At 42.9% G+C, this 23,205-nt stretch overlaps 1 protein-coding gene across 2 annotated transcripts; it reads right to left on the bottom strand.

Annotated features, from left to right (window-relative positions):
* Nucleotides 1–10,405: 10,405 nt before the first annotated feature.
* On the bottom strand, nt 10,406–22,258 carry LOC139756881 (opsin, ultraviolet-sensitive-like). Of its 2 annotated transcripts, none has more exons than XM_071676748.1 (9): nt 22,191–22,258; nt 21,075–21,169; nt 19,864–20,073; nt 18,532–18,747; nt 17,705–17,835; nt 16,805–16,977; nt 15,649–15,815; nt 13,853–13,954; nt 10,406–13,195 (listed from the first exon to the last, which is right to left on the bottom strand). In XM_071676748.1, exons 2-9 carry the CDS (start codon nt 21,152–21,154, stop codon nt 13,099–13,101), a joined length of 1,176 nt encoding a protein of 391 aa, XP_071532849.1. In that variant the 5' UTR covers nt 21,155–21,169; nt 22,191–22,258; the 3' UTR covers nt 10,406–13,098. The 2 variants fall into 2 exon arrangements, with proteins under 2 accessions (XP_071532849.1, XP_071532860.1); XM_071676759.1 differs by having other exon boundaries at nt 22,108–22,236.
* Nucleotides 22,259–23,205: the final 947 nt, after the last annotated feature.

Raw genomic sequence — 23,205 nt, 5'->3', positions numbered from 1 at the left:
ATAATATGTGATTATTTTTCCAAATGGAGTAATGTTTTTTTGGAAGAGACTAACTTATGGTTTATAATACATTTGCATTTCATTTAACGTAATCCTATATTATCATGGAGAAGCTATTAATAACTAGCTATGATAAACTTTGACCTAATTAAGACAATCCAGGAAAGTTCCTCGCTGCTGTACTAGGGCAAGAAAGAATGCTGTGGGTGTACACTTGACACTCCAAAGAATATAACCTAAGGTATCTCACAGTGTTTATCGCGGATATGCCTTGACATATATGATGGATTGTAGTTCGGGTGATAATGAGGAGTAAACCGGGTTATATCACAATTGACTCTGGGTTCCATTGATGAACATAGTTTAAGACAATGGGACTGGAGTAAGAACTGGGGGAACCTGACTGGCCTACCGGAGTCAAGTAACACAATTACTGCTGTAGTGTTGCATTGGTCATCAAAGCTCTTACGTCCTGATGATATATATGTATCGTTCCATGACCCACGAACTTGCTCAAAATTGTTTAGTAAACGTATATGGTGTTCATCAACGAACTGTTGGTCTCCAATATCATTTATATCCATTTGTTATTGTCATATGATTATCCCTGAGTTACTTCGTATGATCTGCCAAAACATAGGGAGTTCCCTCTCCTGAGAAAAGAAAAAAGATATATGTCTGTTTCAGTACGTCCTTTTGATGGAGAGAGAGAGAGAGAGAGAGAGAGAGAGAGAGAGAGAGAGAGAGAGAGAGAGAGAGAGAGAGAGTGCGCGTCGGGAATATCTTAAGAGATGGAACCATAATCATCAAATGATACGAATGTTGGAACAATGTAAATCATGTTTATTTCTTTACGTTCTCTCATGAACGTAAAGACTTCATCAAGTTCAGAGTAGTTTACTGCGTCAAGGTGAGAGCGTATCACACATGCTGTAATAACCAACATACTCTTCTCCTGCCAACAGTATCACAAAGGTGAGTAGCCATTAGACCAAGGATGTTTTAATGGTCAGAAATATTGTTCTGCTACCCACATCATGACAGTATCATCGGTATTAATATTCCCCTTTTTTTCAGTATGACATTACCTATAACATCATCATCATCATCATCATCATTATAGTGACTATCATCATTCTGAACGTATCATCTGTTATCATGATCATTATCAACATTCTGATGACACCATTATGACCATAACATTACCTTCACGTGTGTATAATAGTCCACACTATCACCACTACCACCATCATCACTCATCTCAGCCTCATCAGCTGGTCATGTGAAGGACTGGTGCAATCACTGCTTCCAACCAGCGAGATCCACAGTATATACCAGTGACTCCACTGAGGAACTTCCTTCCGAGCCATTGCTCAAGTCTCTGCCAGTATTGCCAGATCTCTGGTACAGCGTAACCTAAGAAGTCGGCTGCAGTATTACGAGACCCAGTTCAACATTTAATTAGTCAGTGTAATCAGAACGCCGAAGCATGGTAGACAGGCCTGGTAATAATAGTTCCAGGTATGATAACAGGACCCAGACATGATGATAGTTTCCAGGTACAGTGATAGTACTGTACAGATATCAAACTAATGCTGATGCTATTGTACGATAACATATGAAAACAAATATATCAAGATGAACGACTGAAATCAAGAAACGAATTTCCTTTCTCCATTTTACTACTGATATTTCAACCTCTGGCTCGCAACGGGGCTTTCAGATTCAATTTCTAACACCGGTTGTAAAAATGATCAAACATGCAAGTTTTTACCAACATTTTTTTGGGTAGCTGGCTTTAGAAATGATCAGATTTGAATGCAAATGACTGACTTTTCGGTTGCCATGTAAATGAAAGTTCACACCCACGAATAATACTTAAACACTAAAGAATATTTTAGTGAAAAGTGTATTGTATTCAATAACATGTTCTCACCGTATATACATAGTTAGATTCAAACATTTCTATATCCTTTATCATTTATCACATTACTCAATATTCACCATTTATACTTAGATAAGGACACAGTTTATCCACATAGACTCTTTTCTTATTGTATATGATAAACTTATGAACATGTTGAACATGTTGATTATTTACCGTTGTATTAGGAATCAAAGAAATGCAAGAGATAACCTGAAATGGAATGGTCCATGGGTACATACCATATTTGGGGTCAGCTGACAGTCTGTCAAAAGCGAGTGGAACTCTTCGTTACACTCGGCTGAGAAGAACGACTCACCACTACCGGCTACTGAAACATTCGAAACAAGTACAACAGCTGCTCGTGAAACATACGAAGCAAGCATCACAGCTGCTCGTGAAACATACGAAGCAAGCATCACAGCTGCTCGTGAAACATACGAAGCAAGCACCACAGCTGCTCGTGAAACATACGAAGCAAACATCACAGCTACTTGTGAAACATACGAAGCAAGCACCACAGCTGCTCGTGAAACATACGAAGCAAACATCACAGCTACTTGTGAAACATACGAAGCAAGCACCACAGCTGCTCGTGAAACATACGAAGCAAACATCACAGCTACTTGTGAAACATACGAAGCAAGCACCACAGCTGCTCGTGAAACATACGAAGCAAACATCACAGCTACTTGTGAAACATACGAAGCAAGCACCACAGCTGCTCGTGAAACATACGAAGCAAACATCACAGCTGCTCGTGAAACATACGAAGCAAGCATCACAGCTGCTCGTGAAACATACGAAGCAAGCATCACAGCTGCTCGTGAAACATACGAAGCAAGCATCACAGCTACTAGTGAAATATTCGAATCAAGCATCAAACCAGTTAGTGGAACATACGAGACAAGCATCCGAGTAACTAATAGAATATACAGAGAAGCAATGGTGTAAGCGTTGACCAATGTCTGTAGATATCCGCCTTAACTGATTAATCTGGGGCACTGACACTGGGTCAGGTTGGGTCACTGTGTTGGTGTACGTATTGTTCTCACACTAGTTAAAGTATTCAGCCATTCTGCCCCTGATATCATCATCCCCCTCGTGTTTCAGGTGACAGCAACAGAAATCCCACTCGTGTTTCAGGTGACAGCAACAGAAACTTTCTCATTTTCATTATACTTGCTGTTACTCAGTAGGTAACGAGGTCATTATACTTGCTGTTACTCAATAGGTAACGAGGTCATTATACTTGGTGTTACTCAATAGGTAACGAGGTCATTGCCTCATCAATAACGACCCGTGAGAAAGACGCTTGGTAAGGTGGTTTCCATGAGAACGGTCCTGGTTCATCTATCTCCTGCAGTTTCATTCACTGAAGCACACACAGGCTCGCCTGAATTCAATTTGCTCCGGGATTTCTTAGAGAGTGTGACACGGAGAATCTGTCGAGTGGCGTCTCTCACAGGCAAGACGGATGACGCAGCCACACGAAATGAGATTTTCCTTGAAGCGTCTCACGTGCGAAGGAAGGTTTCTGGACAATTTTATGTCTGCTCCAGTCTCTGAGAAATTTGATTACGATGGCCTTTAATCTTCCTGTTGACTGAAAAATTCTGAATGCCTTATATTTCCATCCGCATCTTTTGTGAGAATTTACCATCAATGGTTGGGCTGCGAAGCTCTTGTTATATAGAGAGTACATCAGTCACCTGCTCTGGGAAGTACTACTTGCAAGGCTTAAACAATGATACAAAGATATTACACATACAGGAAGACCATCCTTCTGATACCAGACGTGTACTGTCATCACCATCACTACCATCATGGTACCATACTGTCATCACCATAACTACCATCCATGGTACCACACTGTCATCACCATCACTACCATACATGGTGCCACACTGTCATCACCATCACTACCATACATGGTACCATATCATACAATATGCCATAAAGAAATGAAAAATGTAGGTGGAATGCAAGTATATGTATAAGATGTTTGACTCTTTATTTCACAATTTTTTGCTAATGATCTGAAGAGCAAGTGATAGTAGTTATAGTGGGCTGGGTTAGTAGCAGAGAGCCATGATGGGCTGGGTTAGTAGCAGAGTCATAATGGGCTGGGTTAGTAGCAGAGTCATAATGGGCTGGGTTAGTAGCAGAGTCATAATGGACTGGGTTAGTAGCAGGAGGGAGGATTAAGATGGCCACCAACCACCACCACAGGTCACCTAGGCCAGCTGGGCCTCTGCCTGTGTTGTTCACCCGGGTCCTCACCCACGACCAGTCCTATACTCCCAACCCCGACCACCTGCAGGTTGCTGGTAGCGTTGGCTCCCTCATCTCACGGCTTCATGCTCAGGATGGAAATGAGTTCACTTAGTTAATTGCTTCTTGCAGTTCCTTCTGTAACATTCATGAAAGTCTTAATCATTTTCCATAACACTGCTGACAGGTTAATCTGTTTGAGGAACCTCATCTGCTTCTTGATGTGGTCCGGTGCGAAGCCGTTCTTCACAACCTGTTGACACTGCTGCCTCGTGATCTCATTCCAGGAGCTTGGCAGCTTCTCCTTCAAACTTAGAGGGTTTACCTACAGTCTAAGCGGCAGTCTCAGAGGTCTCTCCCGTAGTCTTTCTTGGAGGCTTCGTTCGCAGTCTCGGAGCTTCGCTTGCAGAGTCGGTGGCGTGACCCAGAGTCACCTCTGGTGAACTGGTTAGCTGTTGTCTACTTTAGAAAACTCGCTGGCTGTCTAGGATAAGAAAATATTTGTTTCTCTTCTTTGGTGAGTAAATTAGAGTAGTTGTATAGATATTGTTATCAGTATTTACCGAAAACAAAGATGAAGTTTAATGCTGATTAGATATTCAAATATTTCAAGTGTTATAAAGATGAACATTCATGACAGCAGTTGGCCTCGTGTGATGAGACAACATGGCCTCCAGACAAAGAGTTACTCCAGACCTAATGACGGTGGCCAGCCCTACCTACCCTGCCACTGCCAACAACACCCTGACACTACTCGTCCAGCACCCTGCCAACATTTCTAGAGAACTACCATGACCTGCTTCCCCTCTGCCAACAGTCTGACTCACCTTACCATGGCTCTGCCAACAGCCTGACACACCTTACAACTGCTCTGCCAACAACCTGACACACCCTACCATGGCTCTGTCAACAGCATCATGACACACCCTACCATGGCTCTGCCAACAGCATTATGACACACCCTACCATGGCTGTGTCAATAACCCATCCAAATCCTGGAAGCAACCTTCCCGCACATTACCAACGCCCTTCCAACACTAGTGATCACTATGTTCTGACAACCCCACGTGTTGGAAAACCGAGCTTTTCCCCTTCTCGTTAAGCTGATTAAGCATTTTCTGTGTGTCGTCAGAGACCCAAAAAATTGGACTTTACAGTTGTACAGCACAATGCTTAGGGCCCAACGGATCTGCGATTTACGAGAGGCTACAGACGTGGAGAGCAGTCTAACAATAGGGCCGAGATCCCTGAGGGAATTTTGTGGACAATGGGAGAGAAGATTTCGTTAAGAAAATGTCTTCTGCAATAGAGAAGGAGAAGGTGTGAAGAAAAGGAAAACACTGTAGCAAGTATACTTGCTAGAACACATAGTTTGGTCTATAGTGAACTACAGGAGAGAGTTATGGTGAAGTGTAGTCTTGGTTGGCTTGGTGACTCTCGTTACGCAGTTATGACACACACACACACACACACACACACACACACACACACACACACACAAACCTATATTTTGACCACAATGGACGAAAGAAGAACAAGGATATACCTGATCACAACCTTTCGGTGTATAAGTCAGTTTCTTGACGTCGGTGAACAATGAGCAGTTCTTCGAGAGATGCAAGATGAGAACGGCTAAAGGCCATAATGTGAAATTACGCGTGAAATTTATAAGAAAAGAGATAAAGCAGTATTCGTATGCTATAAGGTTTGTGGAAATATGACTCAATGACGACACTGTGAACATGGAAAGCATACTGAGGTTTAAAAACTGTACGATAAAGTTCAAGATATGGAGCCGCAGGAACATAGAACTCTCTCCCCGTCCGATACAAATAGGTGATGACACAGAAGAAGAAAAGAAAGGAGAAACTATCGGGAGGGCAGTTTGGGCTCGGAGGAAAATCGCTGAATATGAAAATGAATACTGACTTAGAGAAGGGAGATGGAGGCGTCAACTGCACGCTCTTAGATCGCAGAAGGACATCTTAAACCAGCCTCCCACTGGTTAAAACACAGTGGATTTCTAGGAAGGTATAGAGGGAGGACTCCTTAGGTTGATAGGGGGAAACAAAGGAAACAACTAAGAGGTGTCTGTATAAAGAGTGCGTCCAGGTAACTCCAGGTGTTCCATGGGGCTGAGTCTTAGCACAACTGTTATCTGTGATCTTAAGTGGGTGACGTCCCAGAACTTGAATCCTACTTGTCTGAGGATATTGCTAAACTTATGAGAGAAGTAGAAGGTCTTCAGAACTTCGATAGCCTACAAAGAACCCTTGACAAGTTATAGCTTCGATCAGAAGCATGACTGATGATACTGAAGACGTTAGTACGAAGGACAGAAGAAGAGGAGGGGCACAGTAAAACAAAGCCAGGTTATGACTATCATCTTACTGGAGATGAACTACGAGGATGAACGTATTGGATTTGGTCATCCATCTTTCCTGTACCTTCGTCGAAATATATACAGCTTTAACCATTTCATTCATTTCCCGTCGAATAATGTACCTTTTGGGAATCACGGACAGCTATCTCGTTGACTTCCAACACGATCATCCATCACCAGAGCCAAGACCACTTCCTCTCATCCACCTCTCCTCCAACGCCATCCTCCATTAACACACGATCACTATCAACCTTGCTTCCATTCACCTCGCATTACCATCTTACGCTTACATTTCTTCCCCTTATCATCATCATCATCATAACTATAACTATTAGTCTCTGGGAGGTTGGCATTACCAGCAGCAGCAACAACAGTAACAGCGGCAGAAGATGACACAGCAGGAGCAGCATCAGCATCAGAAGATACAGCAGCAATACCAGCAGCAGCAGCAGCAGCAGCAGCAGCAGCAACATTACTGGTTAATGACTGCAATTTACCTTGACTCGTCCAACTCTAATTACCATGGGTCCTCCCTTTATGGCCAGACTACAACTCCCTGGTGCTATGTTCACCACATCTGACGGTATAAAATAGATGATAAAATGCTCAAACGATGCCTCTCACAGAGAACCAATTTGCTAAAAGACCCCTTGAGCTCTTCACTGTTAACTACGGCTTGATTGGTTCCCATGGTCTGCAATAATTCGTGGCAGTGCCTGTATATATACTCTAATTAGAGTGATGATTGCAAACCAGCCTGAATACTTTTGAAGAGATGAGTGAAGAATGGGCTTTTAAAACTGGCGAGAAAACATAAATGAAACACTGTTCCAAATTGCAAGGTTTCTTTGAATGATTATTTTTGGAACAGATGTTTAAGATTTCTATGAAAACCACTTATGGAATTACCAATGGGATAGATCTTTGATATTTCTGTGGAAATCATTTATGAAATCAGTTTGAGTCCTATGGTAAACTTTTAGAAGTACTTCACAACATATCAATAATCTTCTGATAACATCTGTGAAACCTTCAGATGCAAATAAGAAATACTGTGAAAAATATTTTCTCCCTCATTGGCTTCTTCAAAGGTTTCGACCAAGTTAACCTTTAAAGGAATACCAAGAAGCTATCAACTTTTGGCAGTGATGAATCTTAAGTTTAACAAGTTGGTAAAACCAGATCTCCACTTGATAAAGCCACGACTGCGAATCATTTATCAGGTTCTACTTTCTTGAGTGAGCTCTCGTTTCATTTGACATTATTGATTGAAGAAACTTTCTCGCTATTGACGTCAGAATGATTGATCTGCAGAAAGAGACTAAGGACCTATTAGCCAACAACCTCTGTGTTTTGCAGTTCATAAAGCTTCTCGGTGATGACTTGTTACCTGGAAGGAACATGTCAACACTATCAACAACTCTTCTAGTTATCGTCCATACCTTTTCACTATGAACGAACTCAAGAAAATCTTCATAAGTTTCATTCTTCCCAGATTTGCCACTGCATCTCTTGCATGGAATCTCGCATTATCTATCACACAGGAGGAAAGAAGAAAGGGACATGTAAGAGTTATCCTCAGTCCCTGCTACGCTACCTATCAGAGGACTGCTCAACACACAGATCCTCTAAAGTCTCGTCATCCCCTTCACTCCATCCGACATTTCAGGAAGTTACTGCACTACTCCCACCACCGTCACCTCCTGCCACTTGAGATCCCTCGTCCTTGTGTTATACGTCATTATCACAACCGTATCGGGACTGAACAGGTGCATGCAAATAGTTATAATGGCAGACCTATGCTAACCAGTGTAAACATCATCAACAATCAATACATTATATATATCATCATCCCATCCTAGAGTAGCACTACTCACGCTTTATATAGCTTTAGCGTTTACACTAATGTATTTCTTGAATGTATATATATATATATATATATATATATATATATATATATATATATATATATATATATATATATATATATATATATATATATATAGATAGATAGATAGATAGATAGATAGATAGATAGATAGATAGATAGATAGACAGATAGATAGACAGATAGATAGATAGTTCTGGAGACAAAAATTATTGACTGCGAGGATGTATCATCATCAACAGTTAAATTGCAGTGCAGTTTGGTTAATAACTTTTCGGTTCCAGGGCGACCATTTCTACCCGCTCCTGATTTGAACGCAGCATTGAACCTGCAAGAGTCCAAGAAAAGGGATCTTGGGGCTCCATGATTAACCATTTTATTCTTTTTTTTGATATAATCTAATTTCTTTTTTTTTTCTTTTTTACAATCCCTCAAGCCAGTACATTTCTGTTTATATATAACCAACAGAAAGAGTTTCCTGTTCCAGTGTCTTTTCAGTACACACTTTCCCATAAGATTTCCATGGCAGCATCTTCCCCCCACTACATGGAAAAGTGGGTGAGGAGGTGCGTTCTTTTCCTACTACCATTCATTGTTAGTACATCATATCAAATAATCTCATTATGGCCCATTAGGTTACCTGATATCTGTCCTTTCCATGTGCCTCCATTAGCCTCCACATGTGTAATTCTTTTTTTCAGATTGATATTATATAGTGTTATTTCCCCTGGTTGATAGTGAAGGAAATATTAGATATGTGTTCATGATCCATAAGCAAGACTGTCCATCGGAACATAAAGTGTGGGACTTGTGTAACACCTTCAGAGGGAAATGTGTGGAGCGATGAATATAAAGGAGCAGTTCAGGTGGCCAGAATGGCGGGCCACGAAGCCAATATTTTATGACGATATTCGTGTGGCGAGAGCCATGGGGCGTGAAGCGATATCCCGGCACTATGTCACCAGGAAGGAGGCCAATATTACTCATCCTCCCGTCGCGATGTTTCTCCCTGGAAGTATTGGCATGGTAAGGATGATGATAGAAGGATGAGTCAGTCAATATTCTCTTTTGAATTTATGATAACCTTTCCCATGAAGTTAAGCATGAAAAAATGCATACCGAGACACGTTACGTACTTTCGGTGGAACACGGGTTTTTAATACCGTAGAGTGTCCTTTTATCTAGTACCCAGCGTGGAGTGTTGGATATGGCTGAGGAAGAAGACCTGGGAACGTCCAAGGGAAGATCTGAGGACGGTCGACCTGGGTAGAACCTGAGAAGGAACTGAGAAAGACCTAAGAAGACCACAGGGTGAACTGATGAAGATATGGGCAGGACCTAAGTTAGATCTAGGAAGGACATGGAAGGATCTAGGGAAGAATCGCAGAAGACCTGGGAAGATCTGATCATGAACTGGGGAAGACTTGGGTTGGCCTTGGAAAAGAAATAAGGAAGACGTGGGTAGGATCTTCAGGAAAACCGTCTTAAAGTTTCTTCTTATTCTTTTATTTTCAAACCGCAACACCTGGAGGACCCAAATTGTGGCTAGAGTACTGCAGAACCTGGCTGGCACATTGGCCTTGGAAATCGGTATCTGGTAGGTTGCTGCTTGCTTGACTTCTACAATAGCTGCTCTGACAAGTGGTAGCATTGCTGGGTTGAGAGTATTATCTCTCTTAGTTGACGCATCACAACCACATAACGTAAATTGGGGCAGTCAGTTGCGCATGCCATCTCAGCTAACATCAAAAGTTATATAGATATAGCATTGTTCTATGCAGCAGACTCAGAATGATCTGTGTCTTCTTCGTCATGTCTGTGTCATCTGTTTCATCTGTGACCACAGCTTTCATTAATTACCTTCTTCATTCAAAAGCTTAGCATTAACACACCTGAGAGCACAGATACCTCCTCTCTTAGGGAAATGATAGAAGAATGACGTTTTGCATGCTGGGTCTTTATTTCTAAGGGTGAGGGCAGTGAACTGGAGGGACAGAAAGTGCTATACTGCATCGGAGCACCAACAGCACAAGTACCGGGCAGGATAACAGAGCTGGCGTGAGCACCAGGCAGGATAACAGAGCTGGCATGAGCACCAGGCAGGGTAGCAGAACCTGGTAGGAGCACCAGGTAAGGGCAACACGAAATAATTGGTCACTTGAGGGTGTCCAGCGGGTCCCCTATCATCCCAGGATCACAAGGGTGAGTATTCTTCATCATCGTCATCATCATTATCATCATTATCATCATCATCATTATCATCATTATCATCATCATCATCATCATCATCATCATCATCATCATCATCATTATCATCATCATCATTATCATCATCATCATCATCATCATCATCATTATCATCATCATCATCATTTTCATCATCATCATCATCATCATCATTATCATCATCATCATCATCATCATCATCATCATTTTCATCATCATCATCATTATCATAATCATCATCATCATTTCATCATCATCATGATCAGTCTTCCTCTTATCTGTCCTGACATACACAGATAGGTATGTTACCTTTACTATACCAATACTTAATTTGCAGATAGTTAAGATTTCAAGCAACAATGTCTCTCTCTCTCTCTCTCTCTCTCTCTCTCTCTCTCTCTCTCTCTCTCTCTCTCTCTCTCTCTCTCTCTCTCTCTCTCTCTCTCTCTCTCTCTCTCTCTCTCTCTCTCTCTCTCTCTCTCTCTCTCTCTCTCTCTCTCTCTCTCTCTCTCTCTCTCCACATCAAAGAAAATGTACTTGAACGAAAAGGGAGTCAGTAAGGGTGAAACAGAATGATTGAGATCTGCAAAGATCTGCAATATTTCGCTGGGAATATACTCAGCAAATAGTAGATAAACTGGCCAGACACATGATGTCTCCCTCCGTACTAGCATTCACCATTACGTTCACTGTGGTGGGAGACACCAACAAACGTGTTTTCATTACACTCTCGGTAAACTTAAAAATCACCTCACCCTCGGAAAGAAATTGTACCTTTACTCAGTAAATCTGAGTTAGTTTCACCCTAGGCAAAAGCATCTTTGCTACATCCTCGACACCCTTGTGGGTCAGGTCAAAGGCCATCTTCGCTATGCCTTCATCTACATTTCACCTTCAATACTACTGGCCTTTGACCTGACACTGATGATTAAGGTCAGAAGTCGTATTTTGGTGAAGATGCCCTTGACCCCGCGTGGGTCAGGTCAAACGCATCTCTCTCAAACTAGAGGTTGCTCCTAATTGTTAAGAAAAAGAAATAAAAAAGAAAGAAGAAGAAGAAAAGAAAAAAAAAAAAAGGAGAGCCAGTATATTTCCTCCATCAGGAGACATGGATATACGAGTGACCTAGCGAGGCAGATGGGAAGACAGCCTAATGAATTACCAAGTGAAGTAAGAAACCTACATGTACGAAGCATGAAAACCTTTAAATGAAACCTAAACAGATGGATGAGAACAGTTCCAAATGAACCCAGGGTTGACAAGTACACAATGTGCGTGGCGGCAGAGTAAAGCGGTTTAAATTATCAATAGCAGGACACCCATTGACGTCAGCCCTACCTATTGACAAAATATCATCCTAGGTACTTGTACATGTACTCTCTCTCTCTCTCTCTCTCTCTCTCTCTCTCTCTCTCTCTCTCTCTCTCTCTCTCTCTCTCTCTCTCTCTCTCTCTCTCTCTCTCTCTCTCTCTCTCTCTCTCTCTCTCTCTCTCTCTCAACATTCACGTACACACACATATATACGCACATCATTTTGCGTGAGGAGGGGGCGGGCGGGGCAGGGCGGGGCCGTTCTACCTCAGGAGCAGGATGTGTGAAACACTACAATGAAGGACCTCCTGCTTGGAAGTCGCCAGCCAAACACCCTGACCCTCAGAGTACCCAAGAACACGTATACTTCTAGCGTTCGAAAACCAGTCGATTGTATCGAAAGGTGAGGACGGATGATAAGGTTTCCATGGCGACCGACAGCGACTCTGTCAACAACCTCATATGCCATTCAGTCGTCATGTAACGAGCCAAATTTGTAAAGCGATAGTGGAACAGTTGGCAAAGTTTCTACGAGTTAGAGTGACAATTTGATATTATAACCCATACTGGTGTTGAGAGATCATAAACCATTGGAAAGTATCAAACTGAATCTATGTTTTCAAATGTCTTCTCTAACCTAAGTTCTTCCATCTTTAACTTGGATTACACGTTATGGAACAGATGTAGATCCAGCATCACCTCATACATGAATGGAAACTGCAAATAGTAAACGAAAATACTGATATAGGTAGAAACAACATTTCTGTGGCAACTGATATTATACAAGAAAGAGATTAAGACGATGGCACCGGGTAGAGAAATTGAACATATTAATCAGATTCTCCTGGAAGGGGAGCACAGTCAGGTTGGTTCATCAGAGGATGTTCCAGGACTTAGGCCTTCAACCTGGCTGGAAGGTCGGGATGTTATGGACGGGTCCCTCCCCTCGAGGATGATGTAGGATCTGGGCGGTGTCCTTCGCTGGAAGGTCGGGATAGTCTGGATGGTTTTTCTGCAAGGGTCTCAAGACTTTTCTGTAATCAGACGTTCGGGTCAGTCAGGTCTGCTCTTCTGCGGGAGTTCCAGGGTCCACTAGGCCCTCTCCACAGCGTTGCTGGATTGGGAGGCCGTCTCTGAGGGCTTTTCCTCGTGGATACAGAACCAAGGCATGCGCTTCTGCAGCTCCAGCCTGAAGGAGAAGAACATGGTTATTTCGAGTCTCTCAATGAAATGACTTACTATTCTCACTATCTTTGTTCATCGTCAGCTTGATAATGATATACATATACTGATACTGGTGGCAAACAGGTGATGCCTGGGACCATCTCACGCACTCCGTACCTGAATTACTGGTCTTGTAATGTACCAAGAAAGCTACGCTACGTGACAAGACTTACTGTCCATCTCACAACCTTCGTCCCAGAATGGATAGGCTTAGTTTGTCTCAGTAGAGCTATGTTACTAGGCTAGATTTACTATCCATCTAACATGCTCTGTGGTATGATTGCTGGTATCACTTTCTCTCACTGGTACTAAGTTGCAGGGCTAGATTTATTGAATTCTCTTACTCTCCCCATACACCCACCCCCTTTCCATGTGATGGTGGGAGAGGGATCACGTCTATCTCTAGAGGTCGTACTAATGCTAGAGGGACCGACTGGTATCTTGGGTTGAGGATATGTATCATATAGGGTTCTCTCTGTGTCTGGGTCTCCTTACTGTATTTTGAGATCCTTACCTCCATCTGTAAATTTTAATAGTATGTGTGAGGGTCCATCCAGTATTTAGGGTGCCTTAACTGTATCTGCAAGATTTTAACTGTATCTAAACTGGCTGGGTGTCGTACCTGTATCTTGGATGGTTGATGGCATAGACCCAGGGGTCGATGCAGGCAACAGTTTTGCAGGTAAGGGCGGGAATCATGGAGACCAGTGGCGTCAGGACGTCCCTGTGAACACAAACGACCATCTTGTTATTCATGAAAACTTGTTGACATGTGTCCACGGAGAGGGTGATAACTTGTCAACTTACGAGTGTTATGAATAACAGATGAACATCATTATAGTATGTGTACACGGGAATGGTGATAAAATGATTAATTAAGATTAATGTCATAATAGGCTCACTTCATGATGACATGTTTACACGATCAAGATGATAAATTGATAACATATGAGATAACAGGTGCGCTTTATGATACCATGTATACACAGTTATAATGACAACAATGATTAAATGAAATTTGGTTAAGGATATTTTTTTTTCGTCCTTGTTCTCCGTTTCCCACTTCAAGGAGATAGCACCAGAAACAGCCGAAAGAACGGCATCATTTTCTTTATTCCTTAACTAGCTGTCATGTCTATTATAGACTGTGTAATGCACCGAAACCAGAGCACAAGTCCCACTGGCCGGTCCAGTGATTTCCTTGCCCGCTCCATAATCTCTGGTTCAACCCACTGGCAGTGTGTCGCCCCTCATATACCACATTGTTTGTTCTATCTCATGTACACCTCAAGGCATCTTCATACCATCCTTCCACCTCTTCAATTTTCGTCTTGCTCTTTCTCCTTCCGCTTCTGCCAAGTAAACCTTCTTTGTAAGTCTTTCTTCATTCAACATCTCTATATGTCCGCACTGTTTCTGCACATTTTGATCAGCTTTCACAACAGAATCGCAATCACAGCCACATCTAGCTCTTGCACTGCCATTCCTTACTATATCAATCCTCTTCACACCACTGATTGTCCTTAGGCATCTCATTTCCAGCACATCCACCCTCTTTCGTGCTTTTGCTTTCGGTGCCCAAGAACTGCACCCACACAGCACCTTCGGGACTACAATATTTTCAAATATACTCACGTCTGCCCGAACAGACAATGACCCCTCCACACACTCTTCACTGAACCCAAGAACTTTGCCTTCTCTCTCACCCTGTGACTCTCTTCAGCTTCCATGGCTCCATCTGTTGCCATTTCCACTCCCAGGTACCTAAAGCACTCCACTTCCTCCAGGTTCTCCCTCTTCACTCTCATACTCAACCCGTCCTGTCTCGCACCGTCGCTGCACTTCATAACTTTACTTTTATTGACATTAACTCAACTTCCTCCTTTCACACTCGCTCCCAGACTCAAACACCGGTTTCTGGAGTTTCCTGAGTCTACCACCAGAGCCGTGTCATATGATTTTATGCTTTTTTCTTCATAATCAAGTCATGAATATCATGATAATTATAACTTGCACATGATGAGAGGGTCTCTCCACAAAAAAAAAGTCTAAAACTTTGCGATATGATTGCCACTTACGATGGCCTTAGTTGGATAAGTTCCCTTGCTGTGTTTACTGAGGAAAGTTACTGAGTGATGAGGCACACAGAGAGAGAGCGTCACTTGACACTTCGTCTAGAACCTGATATTTGGGTGTTTTACAGATCTCTGTGCAACAGATGGAGCAAGAATTCGATTCCTATCTTGAAAGTGGTTGATTGCCAACCGCAAGGCGTTCAGTTATATATATAAATGTACTAATACGAAACAATATGGTATTAAGAGGAAACATCAAGCATGTGTTCCACTGAGGTTATCTCTTTGTCTTTTGTTTTCGTTCGCCTCCACTTATGATAATCTCTCCCTCTCTCTCCCTCACCTGTTACCGAAGGCGGCGATGAGAGCGACGACAGCGTACGGCAGCCAGGAGATCACGAAGAGGAAGTAGAGACCCATACACACCTTGGCGATACGTCCCTCGGCCGACTTCTCCTGGTCCTCCTTACTGCCCACGCTCCTTAGGTTCTCCACGTTCATCTTCTTGGCCTGGGGGTGTGGTGGGTGGCTGGTCAGCATGGCCAGGGCCAAAGGGAAGGACGAAGGATTATCAGGGCCAGGGCCGGAGGGATGGACTGAGAATCAGCAGGGCTGGGACCAAGGGCTAAGGAGGGAGGACAGGGTCAGCAGGGATAAGGCCTGATCACAGTAAAGAGGAGAAGGTCAACAAAGTAAAATCAATGGTGAAAAATACTGTAAGAAATAGACGAGGAACAACTCAGTAAAGATGAGACGTAGAACATGATGAAGAGGAGTGATGGGACAACACTAATGTGGAGGAAGACACATTATCAAGAATGCAAACAGGACAACACAGTAAAGAGTAGAAGCAAGACATTATAAAGAGGAGAATTGGGAACAACATAGTAAAGAGCGGACGCAGGGAAACATACTAATGAGTGTACGCAGGATATCGTAGTAAAAAAAGCAAGCCAACACGATAAGTAGAAACAGGACAACATAGTAAAGAAAGGAAGCAGGACAACATAATAAAGGAGTAAGCCGGACAACACAATGAAGAGGAGAAACAGGAGATGAAAATAAAGGGCGTAATAAGAACAACATGATAAAGATGATTAAAAGATAATACACTGAAAACGTAATGTGAACCATAATGTCTCTCTCCTATGTTTGTAAATGATGTATATATTTCTACTCATGTTTATCTTGGCGTTATCTTGTAGGTGTGTGTCTCTTATAATGGCTTGTGTTCAGGTGTAGGCAGTGTGTACCCCTTGTGCCAATCACATGGGCCATCGTAGCCCCCAGGTGTAGCAGGTGTGTTCCTCCCACCCCTGTCTGTTGTGTATTGCTCACTTGCATCCACATAGCCTGTGCACACCCCGTGCACTGCCATCTGGCCCCTCATAGCCTTTGAGTATTCCTTGTACTACTCACCTGAGTCCTCTTAGCCTTTGTGTACTCCATATACTGCTAGCCTGAGCCCTCACAGACTGTGTGCCCAGTGTACTGCTCACCTGGGCCCTCATAGCTTTTTCGTGGGCTCTGACGTGGCCGTATATCTGGCTGTAGAAGTACATGATGAGGACACACGGCACAATGAAGGCAAAGAAGAAGATGGCTGCCACGAAGGTTCGAGTGTTCTCGTCCTCCGTCAGGTAGTCGAATGAACAGGTCGTCAGGAAGCCCTCTACGACATCCACGTTCAGCGTGTGGAAGGACAGGTCGTGTTAGACTGGGCCATGTTAAGGGGGTAAGGAAAAACAGGGAGTTTGGAAGATGGCAGGGTTAGATGGGTCTATGTTATGGGTAGGAATGGAGGAGGTCCTGTTAGATACTAGGGATACAGTGAGTCGTGTTAGAAGGTAGCGTTCGAGCTGATCATGTCAAGAGTGAGGGATAGAAGGGGCCTTGTAGGTAATAGGGTTAGTAAGGTTTACATTAGAGGGTAATGTTAGAATAGGTCATGTCAGGTGGTAGGGAGAGAAAAGGTCGTCTTAGGTGGTGGTGTTAAACCAGATCATGTTAAGGGATAGGGATAGGAGAGGGTATGTTAGTTGGCAGGGATAGAGTGGGTCATGTTGGGAGCGGTAGTGTTAGAACGGGTCACTTTAGGAGATAGGGATCGCTGGGGCTCAGTATAGCGGTACATTTGGAGGAGACCATGTTATCTGTAAGGTTGTAGGGGTTCGTAAGGACATAGAAGGTCGCACGGGAAGCCGTTACAACTATCGGTGAAGTTCAGATAGGAAGAATGGTTGCTCAAAAAGGTAGAGTCCATTCTATATGAGACTATAATACATAATATTGACGACTCTCTCTCTCTCTCTCTCTCTCTCTCTCTCTCTCTCTCTCTCTCTCTCTCTCTCTCTCTCTCTCTCTCTCTCTCTCTCTCTCTCTCTCTCTCTCTCCCTTACCTGGAACAAATCTACCCCAGAGCTGGAAGTAGGGCAGGAGGGTCCAGGGCAGGGCGTAGAACGAGATGCCCACAACTATCAGGAAGGCTGTGAAGCCTGACATCTTGGCTTCGAACGGCTTCACGATAGTCCTGTAGCCGCGGGGAGGAAGAACACACCGGTTACAACTGCTCAATGGAACACCTCTCTCTCTCTCTCTCTCTCTCTCTCTCTCTCTCTCTCTCTCTCTCTCTCTCTCTCTCTCTCTCTCTCTCTCTCTCTCTCTCTCTCTCTGCACTGCAAGTGACTCGATAGGTGAACATGTAAAGAAAGATCCAACAGAAGACATCAGATGGTGCGTTAGTGGTATACACAGATACCACTAAAGTGTATGAACATGTCTCTCTTGAACAGTGTTTTTCTAGCTGACAGTTACAACCACTAAAAAAGAGATGTGATTATATCTGAACTGGCTTTACTGTCATCGATATTCAGTAAAAAAAAGAAGTAACTGGAGACATTGCCCCGTACTCCAGTTTGGTAGTTAATGGTTAGGACTGTTAGTAAAAGGGGAATCGCGTCCTGTTTACCTGGGTTATTAATGGTTAGAAATGGTAGGAGAAGGAACGAATACCTAGGAGTATATGAGAAAGCCAGATAAGAGAAGACCTGATGGTCCACAACGAGGTTATCTAGCCTCGTCAAAGACCATCGGGCCTAATGTTACCTGGCTTCCCCATGTACTCCCAGGTACCCGCGTTCCTCCGTGCACTCCTATGACTCTTAATTACTTCAGTGTACTCCCACGTACTCCCTTGTGCTCCAGGTGCTGTCAAGACTTCACATACCTGTACCGGTCGTAGGCAATGGCTGCGTTGCTCATAGAGGCTGCTACTCCCGAGTAGGCTCCCATGATACCGAAGATGTCACAGCCCAGCTTACCCCAGATGGGTCCCTCGTTGAAGGAGTTGACGATAAAGACTGGCGTCTTGGCCATCATGATGAAGTCCATGACGGCCAGGTTGATGACGAACATGTTGGAAGGCGTCCGTAGGCGCTTGGAGCTGACCCACGGACACGGACATATATCAGGCCATATATATATATATATATATATATATATATATATATATATATATATATATATATATATATATATATATATATATATATATATATATATATATATATATATATATATATATATATATATATATATATATATATATATATATATATATATATAACAGCAATGACATCCTCCCATTCATGCCTCTTCATAACCACCAATTAACCTTCAAGCAAAAATGAAAAGTTCATTCCAGCCTCACCCCACACTTCAGCCACCAGTACCCACAGATTCCCCATCCCCAGCAAACACCACAATAACAGAACATTTTTACGCCAAAACGACCTAACAGACACTAAACTCTTGGTCGCCGTCCCAATTCTAAATTCCATTCATCCGACACACTTGTCCCTGTCCGAAACAATATTCTCTAGACAAATGCGAGTCATGCTTTCACGTCTGCATTGTGGAACACCATCAATTTCTTTCATTTTACAAATACTATGTCAACATAACACAGGACTTCTCATGCCCAAGATGCAGCGTCTACACCGAAGACACATAACATCCACCCACCAGCTGTCCGGCATCTACACTATTAAATAAAGACATATGACCACACGCTATGATCTGTGGTCTTACCCTGTGGACATGGCTGAATCCTGGACGCTGTTGAGTAGTCTCTGGGTCGCAAGGTCAAAGCATATATACATATAGTTATAGTGTGTCCCACAGACTTACCTTGACTAACTCTTATTTTCTGGTCTTAAGACGTAACATGGTAGAGTGACTATAGTGATATGAAATGTCTTGAAGTAACATGGTCGATCTCCCAACATATTCCAGGTCACAGTGATCCTTCGTGACTACTCAGATGATCTTGGTTACCCAATCATGTATCTCCACCTAATCCATTCGTCCATACTGTCATACTATGTCCCGTGCTATGTATCAATTACCTGATGACCTGGTGAAACCTCCCGTTCTTCCTTCGACTGTACCAGATCAAACCCGTGACCCGAAGACCGAAGACCTGTGAAAGCCTCCCGCCTCCAAGTTGTATACCAGGTCAACCACTGACCTGTGACGTGAAAATCAATAAGTTACTGACCTCATAAAGACCCAGATGACAACACCGTTGCCAACGAGGGAGCCGAACATGAAGATGATGTAAAAGACGCCGAGCATGTAATGGAGGAATGGGTTTGGTGCCTCGAAGGTCTTCCAGAAGGGATGCACGTATTCCATGTACTCAGGCGGGGTGTTCCAGCCCAACATCTTCACATCATAGCGGCCGGCTGCCACCACATCATCGCTCGATCTGCAGTACCGACCACCTACTGAAGCCCCATGCTTACGGGACGGTGGTGGAGGCAATGGTGTTGGCGAAGGGTACTTACTGGGCGGTAGTGGTACTGGTGTGTGAGTGGAAGGTTGGAGAGTACTGTGGTACTGACAGTAGGTGGGCGAAGGTAGTGGTGTAAGTGGGGCTTGACAGTAGTGGTATTGGTGATGGTGTAAGTGGCAGGTACTAGATGGCAGTGTTGGTGATGTCTCTTGGAACTGTGGTAGTGTTGGCAGTGGTGATGATGGTGGTGTTGGTGCTGATGATAGTGGTGGTGATAATGGTGGTAACTGTGATCATGTTGGGGCTAGTTATTGTGGTGGTAATGGTGGTGTTGTCACACTCCGTTAGGGATACGTCTACTGTGAAAAATTAAACGCGACAAATGGAATGGAAAATGACCACAGATTATAATCATTAGTGTTACGGATATTGTAATTACGTGAATTGGTGAAATGAAATAAAGTGATATAATGTGTATGAAAAGATGAATATCCTCAGAATTCTGTCCAGGGATGTCAGTTATAACCTTGGCTGTGTGTCTATTATCACCACTAACCTTGATGTGTCTGCTACCAATGTACGCCAGTAATGCTATAATAGCGGTCAGTGATAATTCTCAGTTATAGTTCTTATATACGGGATTTCTCTGACAAATTATCTTCCACCTACATTGCTGTACGATAGTTTTCCGACAGCGTGTTGGTTTGTGTCAATATTCTGAAGGGATGACATGTCTGTATACGACAATCCTCTAGCGGTATAGCAAGTACCTGACAGTTTCCCCTGAGCATATAATTCTCGAGTAAAATTGTGTTGAAAGTAAGTTACGAAAGTCTTCGCGGGTCGAGTCATTGATTCCTTATGTATAGATCAGTGTACAGCCTCTGGCAGTGGCAGTAAATGATGGGGCGTTTTGTACTGAACATTTTCTTAGCACTTATGTTTGGTGTGAGGGAAACGGAAATAATGCTTACGGGAATAGCGCGTTGTGGGCGAAGTAGGAAGCGTTGGCCATCCTGGCCGTCGGTAATGCGGGTCTCTCCAACAGCGACATGACGTCAGCTCACACCTGCCAGTGGAGATGAAATTATCAGGTATGAAACGAACGAACATAGGATGGAAGTGAACAAAGTCGCTATACCTGTTTGAGGAACTGTAGTTACATGCAGTGTGTGTGTGATCACATGATCACGTTTTAAGTACAGGATGAGGTACAAGTTCTGCATTTGCTCTTGGCGATTAAAATATATATACATATATATATATATATATATATATATATATATATATATATATATATATATATATATATATATATATATATATATATATATATATATATATATAGATCTGAGTACAGAAGACTGGAAAAATAATAATCTATAAGAAAACCAACGAGTAATACAGATATAATCAAATGAGGGAAATATATTTGCAGTCTTTGGAGTCTAATAGATAAATCTTGAATAATGATATATTCTAGCATTATATAATACTGAGGTAGAAGTATATTCTTAAAACACCATCAAACAATAGTTGACCATTTACACCATGGGCTTAGTGTAAGATAATTCGTAAACACACTGAGCCATGAGAAAATACTAGAGAAAACAAGATTTAGATTTCATGGGTGATTAAGATGGTAGACTAACATAACATTTTGGGGAGGTGTAAGCTTCAAATCAATATCCGTGGAAAACAACCAGTCATTTAGCTTAAGACCTTTCTTCTAACTATCTATAATACACATCAAATTCAAAGTTTGTGACGTCGAAAATTTTGGAAGTCACCGAATTGTATAGCGTGATCAGAGTTTTGTGAGTCCAGTCTAACAGGAGAGATTAGAAGCAAGAGAGCCTTAGCTCGAGGCATGTAATGTAAGGAGGGACGTAATTCTCTACAAAACCCGGGCCAGCAGGTAGATGTCCCCTGGGCCAAGTAGGTGGAACACTGGAGCCAGCAGGTGGGTCCCGGGGCCAGTAGGTGGGTCCCGGGTATGTAACTCACCACTAGACCCCTGGTCAAGAGATGGGTGGGTTCCGGAGCCAGCAGGTGGGTCCTGCTGGGCAGCAGCGGGGATCGTGACTCACCACAGGAGAGAAGTAGACGAGGGTCGAGGTGGTGAGTGGCGGTCCATCGGACAGCATCGCCGGCCGCCCCTCCCTCGGTATATATACCCTCCATGGCTTCCTACGATAGCTACACACACACACACACACACACACACACACACACACACACAAACACCCCACCCCACCCAACCACACCCAGGGCTTATCACTTGTATAAAATTAGGTCCACCCTCTCTCGTAACACGTAATGACCTCGATATGATCCTTTCTCTCTCTTTTTTTTTTTACTGCTGCACAACAGTTGCCACATCTCTACATGCTACAAATACATGAATATAATATGATGGTAAATATCAATATAAACATTAACATTTCATCATATATCATGAAATGTTTAACTAATTTCTGTCCCTCTCTCCATTATGTTGTAAGTGGGAAATGCGTCTTGCGTGTTGCAACCTCGAAACAATCCGACCATTTTTATGGGTTGAGAAGCTGTGTGGGTCTGACCTGGTTACCCTCCGCTGGTGGTGCTTGGGCGGGTGGCAGAGGTGAAACAGCAAGCATTCTGCGATCAGTTCACATCGACACTATCTCACTGAACTGGTTTTACTTTGCCAAAAGATCGCCGCGAATTTATCTCCTGGATCTTTGGATTATGTTCCGCTATATAGGATAAACTACAGCATTTTACGAGGAGGAGGATTATGTACATATCATTTTTTTTTTCCTGAGATATGCTGGGCTGTATAACAGAAGCCGTATATAGTTCAGGTATTTTTTTTGATAAAAGAGAGCCGGTGGCTGGTGACTACGAAGCCGTACAAGTGTCTGATTCCGTCAGAACATTGCTCATGTGCGCTGCTCGAGTAATGGACGTATCAGATGTGTGTACTTGTGTGTGTTGATACCTATGTATATGTGTATGTATGATTATACGTATATGTGTATGTAGGAGTATACGTATATGTATGAGTATATTATGTGTGTGTATGATTTTACGTATATGTGTGTATGATTATACGTATATATG

Source organism: Panulirus ornatus, chromosome 2, assembly GCF_036320965.1.
Source record: "Panulirus ornatus isolate Po-2019 chromosome 2, ASM3632096v1, whole genome shotgun sequence".
Taxonomy (NCBI): Eukaryota; Metazoa; Arthropoda; class Malacostraca; order Decapoda; family Palinuridae; genus Panulirus; species Panulirus ornatus.
The sequence above is the reverse complement of the archived record's forward strand: the minus strand, read 5'-3'. Positions and strand labels throughout refer to the sequence as shown.

Excerpts from the sequence above, each read along its gene's own strand:
- LOC139756881 (XM_071676748.1), bottom strand. The coding sequence starts at position 21,154 with ATGTCGCTGTTGGAGAGACCCGCATTACCGACGGCCAGGATGGCCAAC. Across the intron at positions 20,074-21,074 it reads GCCCACAACGCGCTATTCCC|ATCGAGCGATGATGTGGTGG; the intron begins GTAAGCATTATT and ends TCGGTACTGCAG. Across the intron at positions 18,748-19,863 it reads GTCATCTGGGTCTTTATGAG|CTCCAAGCGCCTACGGACGC; the intron begins GTCAGTAACTTA and ends TCCGTGGGTCAG.